General features: G+C 36.5%; 1 protein-coding gene across 1 annotated transcript in view; it reads right to left on the minus strand.

Moving 5' to 3' along the window:
• The window catches only part of LOC126830560 (gamma-aminobutyric acid receptor subunit beta), a 78218-nt gene extending 58102 nt beyond the window's left edge, over positions 1-20116 (minus strand). Inside the window, exons 1-2 of the mRNA XM_050560959.2 lie at positions 19946-20116; positions 2659-2753 (exon numbers count right to left, since the gene is read on the minus strand). Coding sequence (XP_050416916.2) covers positions 2659-2753; positions 19946-19998 — 148 coding nt within the window. The 5' untranslated portion in view covers positions 19999-20116. The remainder of the gene's footprint in view (positions 1-2658; positions 2754-19945) is intronic.
• Between the last annotated feature and the right edge of the window lie 449 nt (positions 20117-20565).

A 20565-nucleotide genomic window follows, 5' to 3' on the forward strand; every position in this document is an offset into this window, starting at 1 on the left:
TCCGCGGTGACTCGTTCAGTAAGATGCCTGCTCACTAAGTGAGAGGTTCTGGTATTGGTGAGAAACTACCGTGGGAGTTGTCACACCGTTTCCTTTTGTCAGTGGTGCAGGCCGAGGGGTTGGGGTTGGGGTGGGGAGGGGGGTGACAAAGCATAGCGTTTACTCCAGTCGTTCCGATTGGACGAATCATAGAGTTTTAGTGTCCACAGTGGTGGGGTACGTCTTAGTGACGTTATCATGAGATGATAAAACGAGCACAGAGGCGTAAAATGTTGAAGTTTTGTTCGTGTAACATTATTGCTCTGGAACATTGCAAGTACTTCTGGTCAAGAATTAGATGTCAAGGAAGTTTTGTTGCATCTCAAAATAATTTCTCTTTAATGTTACATCCAAATTTAATATTAAAAATCTCAAGTTTAGATATGAGATAAATACAAATTATACAATTGTGTAAATATAGCCCCTCAAACAACTTTTATTTCTTTTGCAGCATTAAAAAAATGTGTACTAAAATTATTTTGAAATGTAACCAAAATTATTGATCATATCTTAAACTGTTAGACTTGCTATAGTACTGGTAATCTGCATATTACACAATCGGTATAATAAAAGACTCATATAAGATCATATTTGGCTTACGTAGTCGGATTGCCATTATAAGTAGATCCACGAATCCAGCTATGTGACGTAGGCAAAGGCTTACAACTGCGTCTAATGTAGGTTTGTCATTCGACCCCCAGCGGTGAACAATTCAACTGCGTACTTGAGTGACGTGAAAAATGATCATATTTGGCTTATGTATAGTCGGATTGCCATTATAAGTAGATCCACGAATCCAGCTATGTGACGTAGCAAAAGGCTTACAACTGCACCTAATGTAGGTTTGTCATATGATCCCCGCTGTGTCTTATGTTGACATTTCAACTGCGTACTTGAGTGACGTGCTCTAAATAATCAAATGTCGCCTTGTGTTGAATCAGCGGACTACTGATGATAGGGTTTCGTTGTGTTTGCTTTTATAATAAACAAGGAACCCATACATGACGATTACTGTGATTTATAAGATATATATATGATTATGGGCATTTTGTAAGGTTATGTACATTTTGCGTCAATGGTGTGACAACAGTCATTTTGGGATGTTAATGTCCTATTTCGTGTTGTATTTTGCCAAAATATTATTAATAATGAAACTGGTCATATGGATCTGAAAGGACGTTGAACAACAAACAGTGTCATAACAAATGGCTGTAGCATTTCCGATCCGAAGCCAATCATCGAATTACAACTGATAAAGGTCCTTTTACGTGCACTCCAACGATTATACGGTCTAGTTCTCGGATTTTTGTTGTCCCACCGGAATGACTAGAAGCTTTTCCGTTCCAGGCTAATCACTGAGAACGGAAACTCAGACTTGATGATCCCGAGGATCCTTCCCGGCCAGCACCAGGATTGAACCATGGAGTTCCTGGCTAGTGACCAATCGCCACAGTGTGGCCCTCATATTGAAATTGACTATTATTAAAATTGTGACTGACAAATCTACATTAAATAAAACGAAGAGCACATCAGGTTAAATAACCTAAACGTCCCACTATGGTTTACAAATATTTATAATGAAATCAGTTTAGCCATTCTACGTCTCGATTCACTAAGCAGCAGGGGACGCAGCAACTGTTTGATAGACGTCTATCAGGTCAGACCATCTACCAGACTCTCCGTCCCTTCCTGGGTTTTAAACTCTTAACGGCACCGAACTACGGAGGATCATTAACCCTGCCTGACCCCCAGACCATCTCTCCCATAACATGTCTCTAACTCGATCAGACAAATGAAGCTTGCCTATCAACAATATTAGGTTTCTGTAATAATTTACTGTCTGCTAGCCACGACTTGGTTAATAAAGAAATGACGAGCAATTTACCCAGCATTTGAAATACAAGTAGATTCTAGCTTTCTATATTCTTTATTTGTCTCATCTCGACAAATTACAGACACGGGGTACTATATGTTTTTTTGGGTTAGTTTTATTTTTAGAAATTATGAAAGGTTTAAAATCAGCAAATCGAGCATAGTAACAGTTAGTTATAGAAACCTATGCACATTATCTGAACATTTTCGTTATTTGTTTTTTTCTCTGTTTACGTTGCACGTCCTCTTTGGGCACATCTTGACCAGTTCCTAATATTATCGCCATCTGACTGCCGTTATGAAATCAATTATCGATTTTAATAATTTTACGACCCAAATACTCCATCTGATTTAAATTGGAAAATGGCGCAATGGCAAGGTTATTAAGGGGAATTAATGTGTGAATTATAGTTTTATCGAGCTCAATCTGTGAAACGTTGACCATTGTTTATTGTTTTATCTGACTCTCTGTGTGAAACACTATGGCCAGTGTTTATTGTTTTTTGTCTGAAGACTTTTTGTGTGAAACATGGACCAGTGTTTATTGTTTTATCGGACCCCATCTGTAACGAGGACTAGTATTTACTGTTTTATCTGATCCGTGTTTATCGTTTTATCGGACACTGTCTGTGATACATGGACCAGTGTTTATTGTTTTATCGGACCATATGTTTGAAGCGTGGACCAACGTTTATCGTTTTACCAGACTCCGGGCAATGGACACGTATTTAAAAAGCTTTATCTTACCTCCAAAACTTGGCCTCAGTCTTATGTCATATCCTTCTAATAATCCGTCAATTGTATCGGTTACATTTCTGAATCTTTCTACTGTATCTTGACCCCTGAAAATTAAAACACGCTTACATATAACTACTTTACAACAAAAAATATCCCAGTGTCGCGGACGTTAGGGTAGCGGGTGGGATTGAGGTCCGAATTCGTGGCTAGGTCAGTAAAATGTCAAATATCAAGGGTAAATAATCTACTGACTTGGATTCAATCGGATTCAAAATAGGTCCATCAAACTATTTTCGTAGTGATTATGGGTGGCGCTGGCTTGTTATGATCATACCTCGTTTATATGGTTCGCAAGGGATGATGACTTTTGACATATATTCAATACATCCTGTCTATGTAAATACTAAACAGAATTTAACCATATTTGGACTTATATTCGTTTTAGAAATTTAACTTTCACAATATTATAGTTTGCAAGATTAGAGACTTTAACTAAAAAAATGAACATTAACGTGTGCTGATATTTCGCGTGGCTCTGTTGGTACAGCGGTGTTAGCCGAGGATGTTCTGCAGGAAGGGGACAGCGTCTACTAATTCGTATGAGACAAAAAACGAGGCCCAGCGTACATATTGTCAAGAATCCTTTACAGATGGAATTCGATATCAGAGCATCTCGCAATGCCGGTGTCCGGACAAAATTCCCTCATAGCACACCGTCTTCATTAGTTCAGTTGGTGCAGAAAAGTAGGACGTTAAAGCCTATATCATTTTATTTTGATATTTTGAACAATAATTGTATCCTGAAATTTGTCTTGTGAAGAAGTATAGGAATGATTGTTTTCGATAATCAACCCTGGCCATGAATTGGTCCTTGGTGGTTCTATGTTTAAATGCTATAAATTAGCATCAGGGAAATACAAAAAGCAAATGCCAATTAAAATATCCCTAACGACGCCATGCTTTTCTGCGATCTAACTAAAGTAATACTATAATAAAGCTCTACACTTTTTTCATTTGTTTTAACGAAGTAATTTAAACTCGGTAGGTTTTTGCAATCTCTTATGACATGATTGTCAATTAAAGAAAATTTTACTATTAACCCAAAACGACATCTTGTATACAGAATGGAAGATTAGCTCGTGGAACGTGAAATTAAATATAGAAAATGACGTGTTAAGAATCGAAAGTAATCCCTTTTTATTCAATCCAGAAGATAAAAAGAAGGCTGTACATTAATCTAATGTTGAACTTGTTCAAGTCAAGATGGTTTATTTATACGATTTTAATGAAAGGAGAATTGGGGTGAAGATGTATGCTCGATCATAACAGTCATATCCGGTGACGGATTGGCTTTAATGGACGTGTATATTAATCAATAACGACCCATATCACCAAATTAGTTCTAAGTCATATGTCACTCTTTATAGTCCACGTCTTACATTATGCTCCGGAATGAACTTCCGGTGTTGAAACTCTTCTTTTTTTACATCTTTTATTCGATTTTCTGGCCAGACTAATAACAGCATCGCTACAATTGCACAACACAAGTTGTTTTCTGTCAATATAACTACATTGAACAAAATATGCTACGAGCAATTATTTGAAGTTAATCGAAAAGGAAATGATCGACTTTATGAATAATAAAAGTGATTTCAATAATATAATTACTTCCTATCACTCTTTTTCCTTTTAATTCACGTATTATCGGATGTGTTAATTTAATCTAGATGAATGCCGCCATGTTGCCAATATGAATTATATAATCAGTTGTCTAATAGATGATCTCTCATCAATCAGATCGTTAAGTACCCCAGCTCACTTCATGTCTAGATGTTTGACTGTGTGATTTACATATACGTATCGATGATATTCCACTTCACTGACTATGTAACATAGTAATATAATTTACATATCGAAACCAAGTCAGGATAATCTGATTCCCAGTTGTATAATACACAGAAATTGTTTAAAAGATGAATTATTTTACTATTGATCTTCTAATGAGATTTTTAATCAGATACAGTTATATTTAATTCTATATAGTTAGATAGCCTAGTTATATTCAATCAAATAATATGGTTATATTAACTGAGAGCTAGAGTTCTATTTACTGAGATATAGATCTGTTTACTGAGATATAGTTCTATTTACTGAGATATAGTTCTGTTTACTGAGATATAGTTATATTTACTGAGTTTCTGAGATAGAGTTCAGTTTACTGAGATAGAGTTCTATCATCTGAGATATCGTTCTATCATATGAGATATCGTTCTGTTCACTGAGATATCGTTCTATTTACTAAGATAAAGTTCTGTGTACACTGAAACATAAATATGTTTACTGAAATATAGTTCTATTTAATCAGATATACATGTAGTTACATTTAATCAGTAAATTTCAACAAGGCACCAGAAAACAAACAAGATCAGGTAACATTTATTAGATACTGACATGAAATAAAATATACGTTGGATCTTGATTTTCTCGCCATACCCGAACGACTAAACACTGCATCCCGCACCATTGACAAAGGGAAATCCCGCTGGGAAATTCTAAGGAACTTTTTCGATCGAACCATAAATGGAACCTTGGACTTCCAGCACCTAACTCACTTCGCTACAGTGGTTCCTATAAAAAATCCTGAAGTTTTATTCAGTAAAATGAGACTAACACTGTTCTTCCTTTCTGCTTTCCTTATTTTGGCAAGTGTGTGTGTGTGTGTGTGTGGGGGCGGGGGTAACATGCTGCTCTGTCGTGTTTCCCTTTTTTGACCAAGAGGTGTAACCAGGCTCGTACATCACACAATACCCATCATATTGAATGGTTATTTACAAAGATAATATGGATTATTATTTAATATTATCTTCTTTCACAGCCAACATTTAATGACAATACAAATGTAATATTTTTGATAATACACAATATAATCAGTGTCGTTAAATATAAAATGACGATCTGTGTGAAACATGTACAATATAATCGGTAAATGTAACATGAGTATCTGTGTGAAACTTCTTTATCTTTTAATTGACCATAATGTTACCAAAGAGCAGCTTCGGTTGGATTTTAGGACATTATTATTATTAATAATACAATCGGCGTCGTTAATGACGATATGTGTGAAACATAAAATATAATCTCTGTCGTTAAATTTTAACATGACGATATGTTTGAAACATGTACAATATAATATACGCCGTTCAATATAACATTGATCAATTGTTTAACGTTAATACGATTTGACACAATAGCATGCCGAGTGATAGATTATGTTGAAACAGAAAGATGCAGATCACTAGTAAAGTATGATAGAGTAGATGATTACTACACAGATTATTACTATATTATTATCTATCAATACACATTCACACTACATTATCTACCAATACAAACATTATTACTACATGATATTGTATCTACATTATCTACCACTACATAAGTATTTCACTAAAAATGAAACGAAAAAAGAAAGACGTAATAGGAATAATGCAACCGGTCTTGAAATAGGGGACTGTTAAAACATTATAATATTTAGAAATATCAACCAATATCATACGAGTAATTTTAACCTGAATTATCTGGAGGGATAGTTGATCATGTTCATAAAATGGTATTGCGTAATAAGGACGTAACACCATCTGTATCAGAAACTGCACACAAAAACTATCTCATTTTGATTTTAATGGTTTCCAGAACCAAGCGAATTTGATGAGAAGCACTTGTAATTTCTTTCGACATGAGATTCGCTGATGCTTCATATCACGATATTACTTCTATTACATCATTTTGATTTGCTAATTAAATTGAATAGCTGTATTTTTATGTGATGCCGATGCTGTTGCTCAATCAATATTTGTTTAAACCCATCTAAGCTTCTCGCCCAGAGCTATATAATATGTAATTAATTTATCTTTGATGATTATTACTAGAAGGTTTCAAAATGATCTGAGAATGTTATCTGAGCACTAGAATATCAACACCACTTGTTCATCTCGTTGGTATGGCTGACATGGAATAGGGTTTACAGTCCTATGTTTTTGCGCCAACTGTGATAACGTAAAGGGGCAAATGTAACTTTTGCCAGGAGAGCGAGGTTTCCGCCTACTCTGCGCCGAATTCCAACTGTCCACGGCACTTTGTACATTTACACGGAGGATAGCTGTCTAGTCGTTCGGATGGGTCGAAAAACCGAGGTCACGTGTACTGATTGGCGTGCACGTAAAAGATCCCTTGGCAGATTGAATTCAATATAAGTGTCGGCCTTAGTGCCGCTGTCCGGGCAAAGTTTCCCTCATAGCACAGTGTTTGGTGTATGCCCGTCTTCATTAGCCCAGTCTGAACAGAACAGTAGGACGTTAAACCCCATTTCATTTCACGTTTACACAGGAACTCGGTTGCTGTTCTCTATCCCGCACCACTGATGACAAAAGAAAGGTGGATATAGAACTGGCTTTACCATTCTACTGTTGTGAATTATGTCCCGTCTTGGCTAATGAAGACGGACATACGCCATGCAGTGGGCTATCAGTTTTGCCCGGACTACGGCGATACGGCCTACGTTTTATTTCCAATTTCAATAGCCAAGGGTTCTTTTATGTACATGCCAATGTGTATAGATTACCTAGGTTTTTCGTCCCATCCGAACGACTCTACGTTGTCCCTAGCCAAGCCGCGCCCTAAACCCCTGACAACCACGTCGGAAAATCCCGATGAACGTTCAGCCAATACGGAAACCGAATACGGGCCCTCATGTTAGAGAGCCAACGTCTTTTTTTTTCTTGTAAACTCGAGCCAACGTCTTACTCACTGAGCCGCCGCAACTCCCTTGCTATTTAGAATAATCTGAGATATTAATATATATTTGAGATGTAACAACATAATAATGTTAATAATGTGTTCTGGCACATACACTTATTGTTCGAGACGGTTAATCGATAATTTTGCGAGATAATTTTCAGAAAAAGACCAACTACGTTAAATGATACATTGAATCTTTCACTGGATTGTCAGTTATGCTTTAAATGGAAACAGATGGTTTATTCAGGTGTTGGTACTTGTTGTTTTAGCTATTTCCAACACAACGGAAGATAACTCAGTCCATAAAACAGTACGTAATATCACAACTACAGAAAAACCTGTCTTCAATTGAATACATCGCCAATGATTCCTGATCAAATAGAATAAGAATTCAATATTCGCCCATTTCAATCAATATTGATGTTGTTATCTTGCCGTGAAAATATGAGATCCTAATAACCAATATTTAAGACACAATTGTGAACATTTTATAGTCGGTACAAAGAATCGTGTATTTTATGGTTTCAGGCGCCATTTGTAATAAACTAAGAAATAAAACTATATTCTCCAAGAAAATACGGAAGTAATTAGTAATGAATTAAGCAGGTCTTTACGACAGCCGTTTAATTTGGACTGTTCACGTATTCCACCGAACAAATTTCATTATAGAAATTTCAAAAATATTTTTAACATGGGACATAAATATACACTCTTGGTAATTAATATGCGCTTTTATAACCAGTTTCGTCTATTTTAATGTTCCAACGATCAGACTTTGTTAACTACAAAAATCAGAAACGTTCTGCTGCTTCTTTCAAGACATGTTTACCATCTTGCACTGGCCATTTTTATCGTATCGTTTCGTATAATTGGTGTTATGTTTTTGATTATTGATCTAACCAATGACGTTAGCTCTCAAGGTTAATGCATGCAAATTACTGGTAAAAAAATGTGATCGGCCATTTTCTTTAATTGAGATATAAACACACTTTAAGAAATGGTTGATCACCTTGATGGTCACTAATGGTCACTAACTATCAGTTTCTTTATTCTTTATACACGGTTTAAATTTTAATGTATTTCTCTTAAATCGAGAAGATTTCGTCCAATTTAATGTTTAACATTTTTTATTTGTATAGTGTTAGTTGTAGGTTTTTGTGAGGAATTAGTAGAAAGAGTCATGCAAATTAATAGAAGCAATGGGCATTAAGAGTCTCGGAGCTGCACGTTTAAACAATACCCAACCCCATTCGCTTCGGTTTTAAAGCATAGACAACTACCTTTATTTGTTTGCTTCGATTTTGTGAGACATTTAGTAGAAAGAGTCATGCAAATTACCAGAAACAATGGGCATTAAGAGTCTTGGGACTGTACGTTTAAACAATACCCAACCCAATGCGCTTTGGTTTTACAGCAGTCAAATACCTTTAAAACAAATACCCTTATTTGGCTTCTTGTTTCCGAGAAACATCGCGTCAATCAAACCAAGGTTTATTGTGGGATTCTGGAGGTTTTTTTGGTTAAATTACGGTCAATGTGTCAAGACTAATATTGAGAAATAATGTAAATCAGCTCCCTTTCCGTCTTGAAAGTCTTCGCCTAATGACCAGAGTGTCGGTCCATTAAAACTCTAGCTATATTAAACTATGGAATATCACGTGAGTTTTGTTTACTGACGGAATGATCTTGTAGATCGAGTGTCATGTACAGAGCACGTGCTTGAGACGGATTTGTCTTGATGTCAGTTTAAGCCAATAGTAGGCGTTGAGAATAAATAATGTCTTGTCATTCAAGATAAAACTCTGTTTCTTACAGAATATCTGGAACTTGTTTCTGAATTCTCTTTTAAAGATGGTTACCGATCAGATAAGATGAAATGAAATGGGGTTTAATGTCCTGCTTTTCTGCACCGACTGCGTATGACGGAAATTTTGCCTTGACAACGGCCTACACTAATATCGAATTCCAACTGTCAATGTGTTTTACATGCACGCCAATGCGTACAAGGGACCTCGGTTGTTCATCGCATCCGAATAACTAGACACCGTCCTTTTAACGAGTAGATACAAAACGCTTTTATGGATTGTTACAAAACGCTTTTATGGATGGTTACAAAACGCTTTTATGGATGGTTACAAACATATTCCTGTGGTATGCTGCGTTTAAAGTATGTCGTGTTTCCGATACGTCTTTACAAACCAGGATCACCATTAATTATTATGTTTTAATCGTAGTAACTGTTGAACGAGGTTTTTACTTTAGAAAATTTTATAGTTTAACTTCCGGTAATTACAGAAGTCTTTTGAGTTGTGCTTTTACGTCCGCGTTCATAATAACGATATTACATACGCAATATTCGTGAATACTGCCCATTGTTATCTCAACTTACTGCAAACAGGCGTATTTTCTTAGTTAACTAATTTAAGAATTAGAGTTTTCAAATTTAAAAATATGGAGGTTTGTAAGGTAAGGTTCATTAAGTGTGTAGATGATCATAATATAGTTTTGACTCCACTCTAAGACTCGACGTAGTTTGATTTTATAGATTAATAACAAATATTGCTACTTTAAACTGAAAAGCATCAATAACACCCGAGCTTATCGTCCATTCTTTTAGAACAGGTTATTTCTATGATAGGTGGTGACATCCATCAATACTTATGGACGATAGTTCGGCTTCGGAATCGGGCAACGACCTTAAGCAAAATCCACATCCAAATTGTACCAATACAGAAACCAAAAAAAAAGAAATCCTTTCACTGAATAGAATAAATAATATAACGTTTTATGAATATGTAATAATCAAGACTTCTGTTGAAGTAATGACCACTGGCCGGCTATAAGTGGATGTAAGCTTTTACCAAAACTGTACAATCAACTGAATAATTGATGAAACAGTAAATATATTTAGCTATCGTCTGATGATGTTAACTACCGATTGGCTTCAAGTGACATTCTGCTTGGTGTTGTTACTATAAATAGATATAACATCACACGAAGGTGATCCAACTTAAGATGGTTTAAGTATATGACATGCGTGGTTAAGAAGATTGCATTAGTCGCTAGAAATAACAGCAGGGGACTAGTAGACCAAGCAATCTGGATTGGAAGCAGGTGGACATGTCTCAATGGCTAGTTTATGAGTTATTCAGATAATCGGATAAGTTCGACCATAAATAAAATCATATTGTAACTAATTATAGGTTTAACTACATAATAAAATCACATTGCAACGACTGTATTTCATAGACTGTCTTTATCATCTGTGCACCAATCCAAATACCTTTGTAGTACCCCCGTCGTCATTAGCTCAGCCAGTGCTTAAAAGTAGGACGTTAAACCCCATTTTATTTCATTCGTATATTTTACGAACGTACAGTGAACATTCGTAGTACACCAAGCATGGAATGATAATGGACAGAGGCACATCCGCATAAGCAAATGCCGGATTAAGGGGAGGCTGACTGCTCTGCAGTCATTGGGACTTAAAAGTGGTTTAAAAAATGCTGTACCATAAATAGGGGCCCCATGTAAGCTTAATCCGGGTCTTGCATGACCCCAGATTAGGAATAGTGACAGTAAAGATTGTTGGGCAGATTTTGTAATTAATACTTTATTTATTGTAAAGAAGTATTTAAGCTTTAGTAGAGTAGGTCATTTTGCACACAGAGATTAATCTACTTCATACTCCGAGAACAGATCTCTGCCCTAAATGGCCACCATATCCAACAATTAGTATACTATGACGTAATGCGGTCAAACTCCGGTTCACATCTGATATACACAAAAAAGACTAATTAAACCGTTTCAATTTTATTTAATGAAAGCAGAATATGTACTTATGAAACCACTCGAAATATACTGAGTGTTTTCGACTAAAATCGACAGACAGCCTAAGTTTAGTGTGAGAGTGATTCATACGCTTTGTTGTGATTATGTTGTTAAGTCTGGATAGGGTCTATGTTGATTAAAATCAAACAATAAATTGCGTCCCCTATTATCACTGGTCGGTTGCCTTGTTCTTATAAGTTTAAAACGATTATTTGCTTATTGGTATCAGAGTAACGATGCTTCATAAGGACCCTGTCCAAAGGGAAGTAACCGAGGGGGATAACTCTCTTCCATTACTGCCCTAACAACTAGTAAAATCGTGTCATAAGGATATTTATTTGTTGTTTATAAAATCGTTATTTCAAGCTTCATTAACATACATGTTGGTAAAATTGGTATCGATAATGTTCAAAACTAAATGTCGTAAGACAAATCAAATAACTGAAAGTGATACCAGATGTTCTTAAAAATGGGTAGACACTCGATTAAAGGCATTGGTGAGTACTGGGATGTGATAAGCGGCAGTAAACACTAACGAACAGACATTAAACACACTAATAAAAATTACGGATGGCGAGCCATACCTATGGAACAACCTCCAACAACATCTTCGTCAGCAAAAGGAATTAAGTTCATTTAAGCGTGGTCTTAAAACCTATTTCAACAGGCAATTTTTACTTTAAAATTTTTACATTGTCTAAACCCCTATTACAAAACTGTCACTCTTGTAAAGTGTGTCTGAAACGAATGCGCAGAACGCTATATATAAAAAAATATTAATATTATTAGGAAAATTCTTCTAACGCAACAGTTTTAACCGACTTAGCGACAATTGCTTTAAAGCCAAATGAAAAATAAAATAAAGAATTAAAAAAAGAAGACAAGTAGAGGATGTAAAATATATTATTACATGCCTGTTGTTACCTTTTTGAACCATGATAATTACAAGAGATTGTTAGAAGGTTCACATTTTGTTTGAAACCCAGTTAATCACCCAGAAAGAAGTTAACATTACACGAGAAAATGTCAAACTCTTGTGCTTTACTGAATCAACTCAGAATCTAATTTCCGATATGGCAGCTAAGACAATGAATATCGGAACTTGAAAGAACTTGTATAGATGCCTGATATATTAAAAGAACATCTAGGTATATATCGAGTTAGAAAACACCCAGAAATTTAAACTTGAGTGGTAGATGATTTATTGAAATACGCCTGTTTGCATTGTCATTTACTGTAAATACCCATATGTGTTATTATGTGCATTGTAATTCATTACATATGATCTCATATGTATTGTAATGCATTACAAATGATCATATGCGCGTTTTAATTCATTGCAATGTTCCGTATATTGTAATTCATTGCAAATGACCCGTATATTGTAATGCATTACAACAAGATGATCTCGCGTGCATGGTAATGCTTTGCAAATGATCCCATATGCAATGTAATTCATAAACGACATATGTATTGTAAAGGCCATCGCAAATAACATGTGTATGGTAATGCATTACAAATCAACTCTTGTGCATTGTAATGCATTGTAATTTATTACAAATCATATCGTGCATTGTAGTCCATTGCAATTGACATATGTATTGTAATTCATTGTAAATGATACGTGTATTGTTTTATAGTCTGATTAAAATCAAATCAGGTGTCCGCGACGCGTCAACATATATTACGTGTATGTAAATTGTAAGTTTTGAAGGTGTATTGGGCTTAAAATCAGCTTTTATATAATATATTCACCAAATTACATTATCAACAGGGCTAATGATTATAGGCATACGAAGGAAAGTGTGCCCAGACAACGGCGTTTCTGCCTCCCCTTTGTCGAATTCCAACTGCCAAGGGGGGTATTTTACTTGGCCCATCCAAATGGCTACGCGCTATTTCTCGCCAGGCCCTTTGTCCTGCACCACTGACAAGCGGAAAACAACGAGGGGGAAATCCCGAGGAACTTTCTCAACCAACACTGGTGTAATAAATCTTTTCCATAATGACAAACATATGGATATTTGTTGATAAACCATAATAGACGGATCATATTCATGATATTTATCTTAACCAGATACAGTAAATGTTCGACTCATCTAAAGCGTCTTTAAAAAAAAACCCGTCTTGTAAACTATTTGAATATTATTCATGTTATGCATTGTATGAATTGATGAAGATTTGTTATATGTCAAGATAAGAGATGATAAAATGATAGTTAAGGGATCATCCAGTGACAGCTTTCGAGTTGTTAAAATGATAAACCATGAATATAAGACGATGATTATCCCGTCACCGACACCAATATTGACATATTTAAAGAGAAAATGAGTTGCAATTTACCGTTTTCCATCCTGAGAGACATATATTGGAAGATTTAGGCAGTAAAAAACGAGTTACCGAGCTGACATCCCGGCTAAGTATTTCAGGCAGTAGAGTATTGGCAATTTAGTATTTATGATAATAGAACATTAAAGCTTAGGAAATGTAGATCATACAACTCTAATGTTGTGTACTTTTGACAGAAAAGTGTAAATCTGACAATCAAATGATATCCCTATGAACCAGCTGCTGCAATTACAATGTTATAATCTAGGAGCTAGATTTGCCACCCATCTACAAGATGACGACCCGTCATCTTCAATGTGACCAGTCGGGCTGCGGCCGGGAATAGCAAGCATCATTACACAGCTATGGACAAAATAGATACCACCTGCGACCTTAGTCCAAGTGCTCCTGGTGGAGCCGAAGGAGGTGCTAATTAAGGTTTGTGAAATACTAGCTTACTCCAAAAGATAAGAGAGTTCATTTAGGATTATATCAACCAAGCAATTGACTGAAAAATGTTGTACCGTGTCCAAATTACAAAGTTTTGTATGCATGTTAAAATATTTCAGTCGTGAATTCAATAATATTTACGCCAATCGTCTATCGGCTAATTCTCTGAAAATCATTCAGCAAGTATTTATTAATTAAACATCAAAACATTTTGAAGGAGCAGAGTTGAAAAACTATTTTAGTGTTCCCACTTTGTATATTGGATATTTTCACATATCGAGTACATCATGTCCTGTGTATAACGTTTTGTACGAGTAGCACACGCAACAGGTTGCACAGGATTGAGGGCAGCAAAGTCTTCGCCGATTCTCATTGATTACGGAGGTCTGAAGATGAGTATGATGTGCAGTATATCAGATCAACATAGCCCAGGACTGTACAGACGCTATGAGGGAAAGCAGCGTTTTCTCTTACCCAAACTGTTATGGTACCTGGGTTGTCGTCCCATCTGAACGACTAGACACCTGTTCGTCGCCAGGCAGCCACCTCGCATCACTGACAAGGGGACAGCACACTGGAACTATCTCAGCTAATATCAGGCTTGAACCCTGGACGTCTTGGCATGTGATTCAGCGCTATACTGTCTGAGTCATCGTGGCTCCCAAAAATATGCAACGAAGATTTGTGGCCTATCGTCTCCATTTGTCCACTCTGTCCAGAACAGTAGGGCACTAAACCTCATTGCATTTCATATGATGGAAATGTGAAGTGATATCAGATCTTCTATGGAGATTAAATCATACAATTGGCCGTGTATGTAGTTAGGTAATTTAGATGGCTAGTATTTATCCATGTTTAAAACCCTGGTAATATGTGTAGACGTTACAAAGTTATGACGCCGGGAGTAAATATACCCAACCTAGAAGCTATTAAATGAACAGAACAAACCGAGGACGGGTTAGAGTTTTAACGTTTTCTATTCCCGATTAGACAGACAGAGTAAATAGAATGTCGTTACTAAAGCCGTGCTCAGACAAACTGAACTACGGTGGTCAACGTTTAACGATATGTTTGTTGAAACCAAAGTATTTACTAATGATGAAATGAAATGAAATCAAATTTGGTTTAACGTCATACTGGTCTGCATAAACAAAACTCATGAAGACGGGCATTCACCATACAGTGTGGTCTGAGGGGTGTTTCTCCCGGACAGGGACGCTCAGGCCATCCGCACGAATAGACGCTGTTCATTGTCACTCGCCATCCTGCGTGACTGACACAGGGGGACCGATGTTGAAATCCTAGAATAAGCTCAAATAGTACGTGCAGGGGAGTTGCACCACACACAAACATTTACACAGGACAGACCTACGGACAAGACACAATATACAGACAGCAAAAACAACAAATTCACATATCGGATCAAGTAAATGGATCCTGGGGTTAGTAGTAAGTGGGCTCTCCTTATTCTTCCTTCGCTGAACATCGAATATAAGGTCTTGTTAAAAAGCAAATCTCGATTATATTTTGGAGAATAAAACTGCTTGTGTTAAAGCCCTTAAAATTCTCTACCTTAGGGCCGAGCAACAGGTGTCCAAGCTGTCGCCCCTCTCACGGACCCTGGTTTGGAGAAGCGTATGTATACTGCTTACACTATGAAAGTCCTAGCGTGGAATCTGGTGAATATCAATGTATCATTTAGATGAATACAATTTCATAGATAGATTGTAATGGATTTATACACGTCTGTTTATCGTCCGTCTGGCATATTTCTTCGGAATCATGGACGTGATTGAAAAATAATTTCATATAGATGTTGTGAGGAGCATTTCAAGCTGTAATCATTGAACAATTTGGATTTTCTTTAGAAATGAAACGAAATGCCTTCAACATCCGACTTTTTCTTGCAATAATCGGGTTGATGAAGACGTACATACGCAATGCTTTGTGATATGGGGACAATTGCCTGAATTGCTTAGTGAGCCAGCTTCTAAATCACTTAGGCATCCCGCATTCCGTTTGTAAATTTAATTAAACCTGAATAAAGAACGCTTATAAGAAAAATAATCATGTTTTGCCGTGATCCGTAACGACACTTGTATAAGCGTGGATTCATGAGCTTTGGTTGGAGCCCAGAAAGGCTGGCTTTTAATACCAATTCCTTGTGCAAGAATAAGCAACCCGAACAATTTGATCTTCCATATACTTCAGTTAGTATGTCTGTCTTTAAAGATACCTTCCCATGTACAAACCGGGTGATCTGAAGATATAATTGAACTAAAACATATTCAAACTAAATAATTTTTCAAAAATTTGCTTCGGATCCCTCTCAAAACAATGAATTCTCGAGGCCATGTTTGTCGCCTAACTTGATTGAGAGAGGGTCCATTTGCAGAATCTATGTATCGCTACTTACTGTCCATTTACCATTCACATTGAAGCCTAAGTAAATTCTTGGATTATCTTTTGCCAAGTTATTTTTCCGTGGTTTAATTACAGAGTCTGTTGTACGCTTACACCCCACAATGTTCCCAAAACCGCCTAACCATTCGATCATAAAATAACAACCTCTCCCTAAGCCAAGCTAGCAGACAAGAAGCCGTCGGGTTGCCAGTTAGTAATACCCTGACATTTTGCTCAGCGCTTGCCTTATCGGTGGTTTGGGGTGGGGGTGGGACCCGTCCAGTATTTTTCTTGTAAGATTGGGCGTCTCCACCTTCAATATATACGAAATTTGCCATACTTTTCTTGGAAATAACTAACCTGTAATTACTTTCGTGACAATGTATCTTACGCCTTTGAAACCCTTTGTTGGTTTTAATATGGGAAACAGCGAAATTGAACTTTACCGTATGTCCCCCCCTCCCCCCCACACACACCAGACAACTGGAATCATTATGCTATGTATTAAGTACTAGATTAAACACCATTTAATTGAACACGATGGATGAACAAGGCTACTGGGAATAAAGTTAATAACAGTGCATTCTTACCGCTGTAGTATGAGCTATATAATAACCTAATATTGAATTAATCATATTTATATTAACCAAGGGATCCTCCATGTGATGGGATATTGACAATAACATTACATCAATTACATACTGTATACTGATCTACAGCAATTATAACAAGTGGCCGCTACTCGCGCTGCTAATCCAATTCAAATATTTCCTGCTATTCGTGTCTAGTGGCTGGTTCTAGCTTACCGATATAACATTAAGTCATGGTTAATTTGATTTTCATTACCATGTTGAGATTTACATGGACTGAATACCAATAACTCTAAATTGATAACTGTCTTATCAATGCAGTTTGTTTGATACTACCTTGTCTTGGTCCCAACCTGGTAGAACGATTTACCCTATACTACCCAGTACCACCCAATACTACCTTATCTTGGTCCCATCCTGGTAGGATGATTTACCCTATACTACCCTGTACCACCCAATACTACCTTGTCTTGATCCCAATCTGGTAGGACGATTTACCCAGTACCACTCAATACTACCCAGTACCACTCAATACTACCCAGTACCACTCAATACTACAACATACTACCATCACATACTACCTCAAGGAATCCGCAAACAAACAATAAAAAATAAAAAAATAAAAAAGAAATAAACAAATTAATTATTATTTGTATTTAATTAAAGTATTTTCACAATAATGAGGTAGTATTGGGGTAAATCGGCCCGACCATCCCCACCGTTCCCGTGAAGACCTTCCCCGCCGACCATCACAATCAAAATAAATAAATTCAAATTACAAAAGGTAATTTGCTTGGTACTTACTCCTACATGTATGTACCTACATATTCATCCTCAACCTTGTGTCGGATTGAGGCCCCAATCTGATTGAAACACAGTTAAATTTAACAACAGAAAATATATTACAAAAAAATCGGAACCAATTATTTTGGACATTAATGCCCCACCCACCCCGCAAAGAGGCTTGGATATTCAGCGGCAATCAAAAGAGATGGATCCGAATAATAAAAAGACAAAATAGCGAAATATAATCCAATATACGAAATTTATAGGCACATAGACTTCCAATTAAACTTAGTAAACATTAAAAACAATACGACATAATTATGATTTGGAGAAAAATTACTTTGCACATAAATTGTTTTTTAAAGTGAAAACATAAACCATTTAACATGTAAAACAAACTTCTATATTTATAAGAACATTGAAGAGGCACGATTTCAACCATTGCTTAGTGCTTTCTGAATGACGCTTCATTTAGCCGATAGGTGCAGAAATGTATGACCTTAAATCTTCCAGACATGTCTTCTGTGACATGCCAAAAAGTCATCGCTACAAAAATAATGGCGACCAACGTTGACACAACGATCTATAAGACAGTATACTGTAATCCTCCCGGGATGTTATTAAGAAGTAATAAATAACACACGTTTACAGTTGATGGTCGGTATGTTATAAATAATTCACCATATTATATGGCCAACATTACACGATAAATGTATATAAAGAGCTTAAATATCAAACACAATCTCAGCCTGATTGTCACTTGTCAGTGATGCAGGATGGATGGGCCTGCAAGAACAAGCGCCTACTCGTTCGAATGGGAGTACAAGCCGAGATCCTTTATAACATTAACATCCCGGACATTTTGAAACCAAAATAAGAGTAGGCCACATTGTGTAGAAAATTAAGGTATTGAACTAAATCCCAAAACAAGTTTTCATACAATTAAAATGACCTCGATGGAAACTCCAGAAATTAATTTGTAAAAGAACAATATATATAGTTGATGTGAAACGAGATTTGGTGGTGTTCCAGAAAAGTAATTTTGATTAAAATCTTATGTACAAGAACATTTTAATGCCCAACCCACTTGTTGTTTGCTACTGTTAAATCTCAAGTATCGAAAGCGGAGACATGTAGATATTGTTATAGTACATGTCGGCGACCGAATACATAGTAATAGTGCCTCGTCCACTGTATTACAAACACACGATACGTCTTTCGTTTTTATCAACCTTTAAACATAGCACAATAAAGGACCATCTCTGAAGTGACACTGAAGGTTGCAAATATATATTTAGGATTAAAGGCAACCTGAAATAAGATTGTAAATATATTTTTGACCTTACAGCATATCCCTTCTGTACGATGTTTGAGGAACTGCTGATTATTGTTACACGTGTTACTCAGTGGTGAATCGTCCCCTACTGATAGATAAATCTAACCAATACTGTAACAATAACAATGTATGTATGTAGTAAGGCAGCTCTTTCTGTTTCCACACCTTCTTGTGATCGGGAGCAATTAATGTACAATACTTAGGGGTCATGGTTATTACTGGGTAGATCGTGAGTTCCAAAACAACAAATTTCTGAGTCAATCTGTGATACCCGATTCTCTTAATAAAAATTGATGTCTATGCGTAATAGAGCCGATTCCCCTCCGCCCTCTCTACACCTTGTGACGGTAGAAAGCAATTGGTGTATAATGCTAATCAGTGTACGAAAACATCTGACATTGTTGGACTGATCGGGGGTTCCAAAACAACAAATATATGAGCTAATCTGTTTAACCTGATTTCCGTAATAAATAACAACATCTCTGTATAGTAGAACAGACCTTTCCCTCCCTCTCTACACCTTGTGACGGCCGAAAGCAATCACTGTATAATACTAATCGATGTACGAACCACATTTGACATTATTGGACAGATTGGGGTTTCCAAAACAACAAATATCTAAGCTAATCTGTTTAACCTAATTTCTTTAACAGAAAACTCAGATAAAACGATGAATTAATTAGGGACATGAGATACACGAAGATTGCCAATACTGTAATGACCAATGCCTACGTGGAAACTTCTATTGTCTGATGGAAAAGAGATAGTTACTTACCTCGCTAGATTAACCACTGACATAAAACAATACACATTCCAAATATACCACATGTTGGTAGTGTTTACATATGAAACGAAGTGTAACTTGTCTCTACCTCACTAAAGTCCTGATAGACAGACCATACTCCATATACTAGCTGACGAGAACGCGCATGCTCTAAGTCCAAACGCTTGTTTCTACTGTCGTTCTATCGCCACTAGATGTCGTGAGTGTATTGGAATCGCTGCATGAAATAACCAGCCATTCTCCAAGATCAATACACACGAGTGGACGGTGGCGTATCGACCCTATACCTACTCCCTATAAGATGTGCAGCAACATGAAAAATGACTAGAGACCGTTAGCGTGTTTTCCACGAGAATGACGCTTTAACTGAATTGTAGGGACAAGTTGAAGATCTGTGGGATGCTGTACCAATAAAGCATGTTGTACATTAATAGATATTATTAAGCGAACAAATAAATTATATGTAATGGCGTTTAATTTCCAGTTCCAATCTATGATTGATTGTATGATCATATGATCATTATCTATCACAATGATCGCCAGTGTTGTTGTTATAATAGTTAAAAATGATCGGAAGATTTCCACCGCTCTGACACCTAAATATTTCACGA

This window comes from Patella vulgata, chromosome 8, assembly GCF_932274485.2.
Source record: "Patella vulgata chromosome 8, xgPatVulg1.2, whole genome shotgun sequence".
NCBI lineage: Eukaryota > Metazoa > Mollusca > Gastropoda > Patellidae > Patella > Patella vulgata.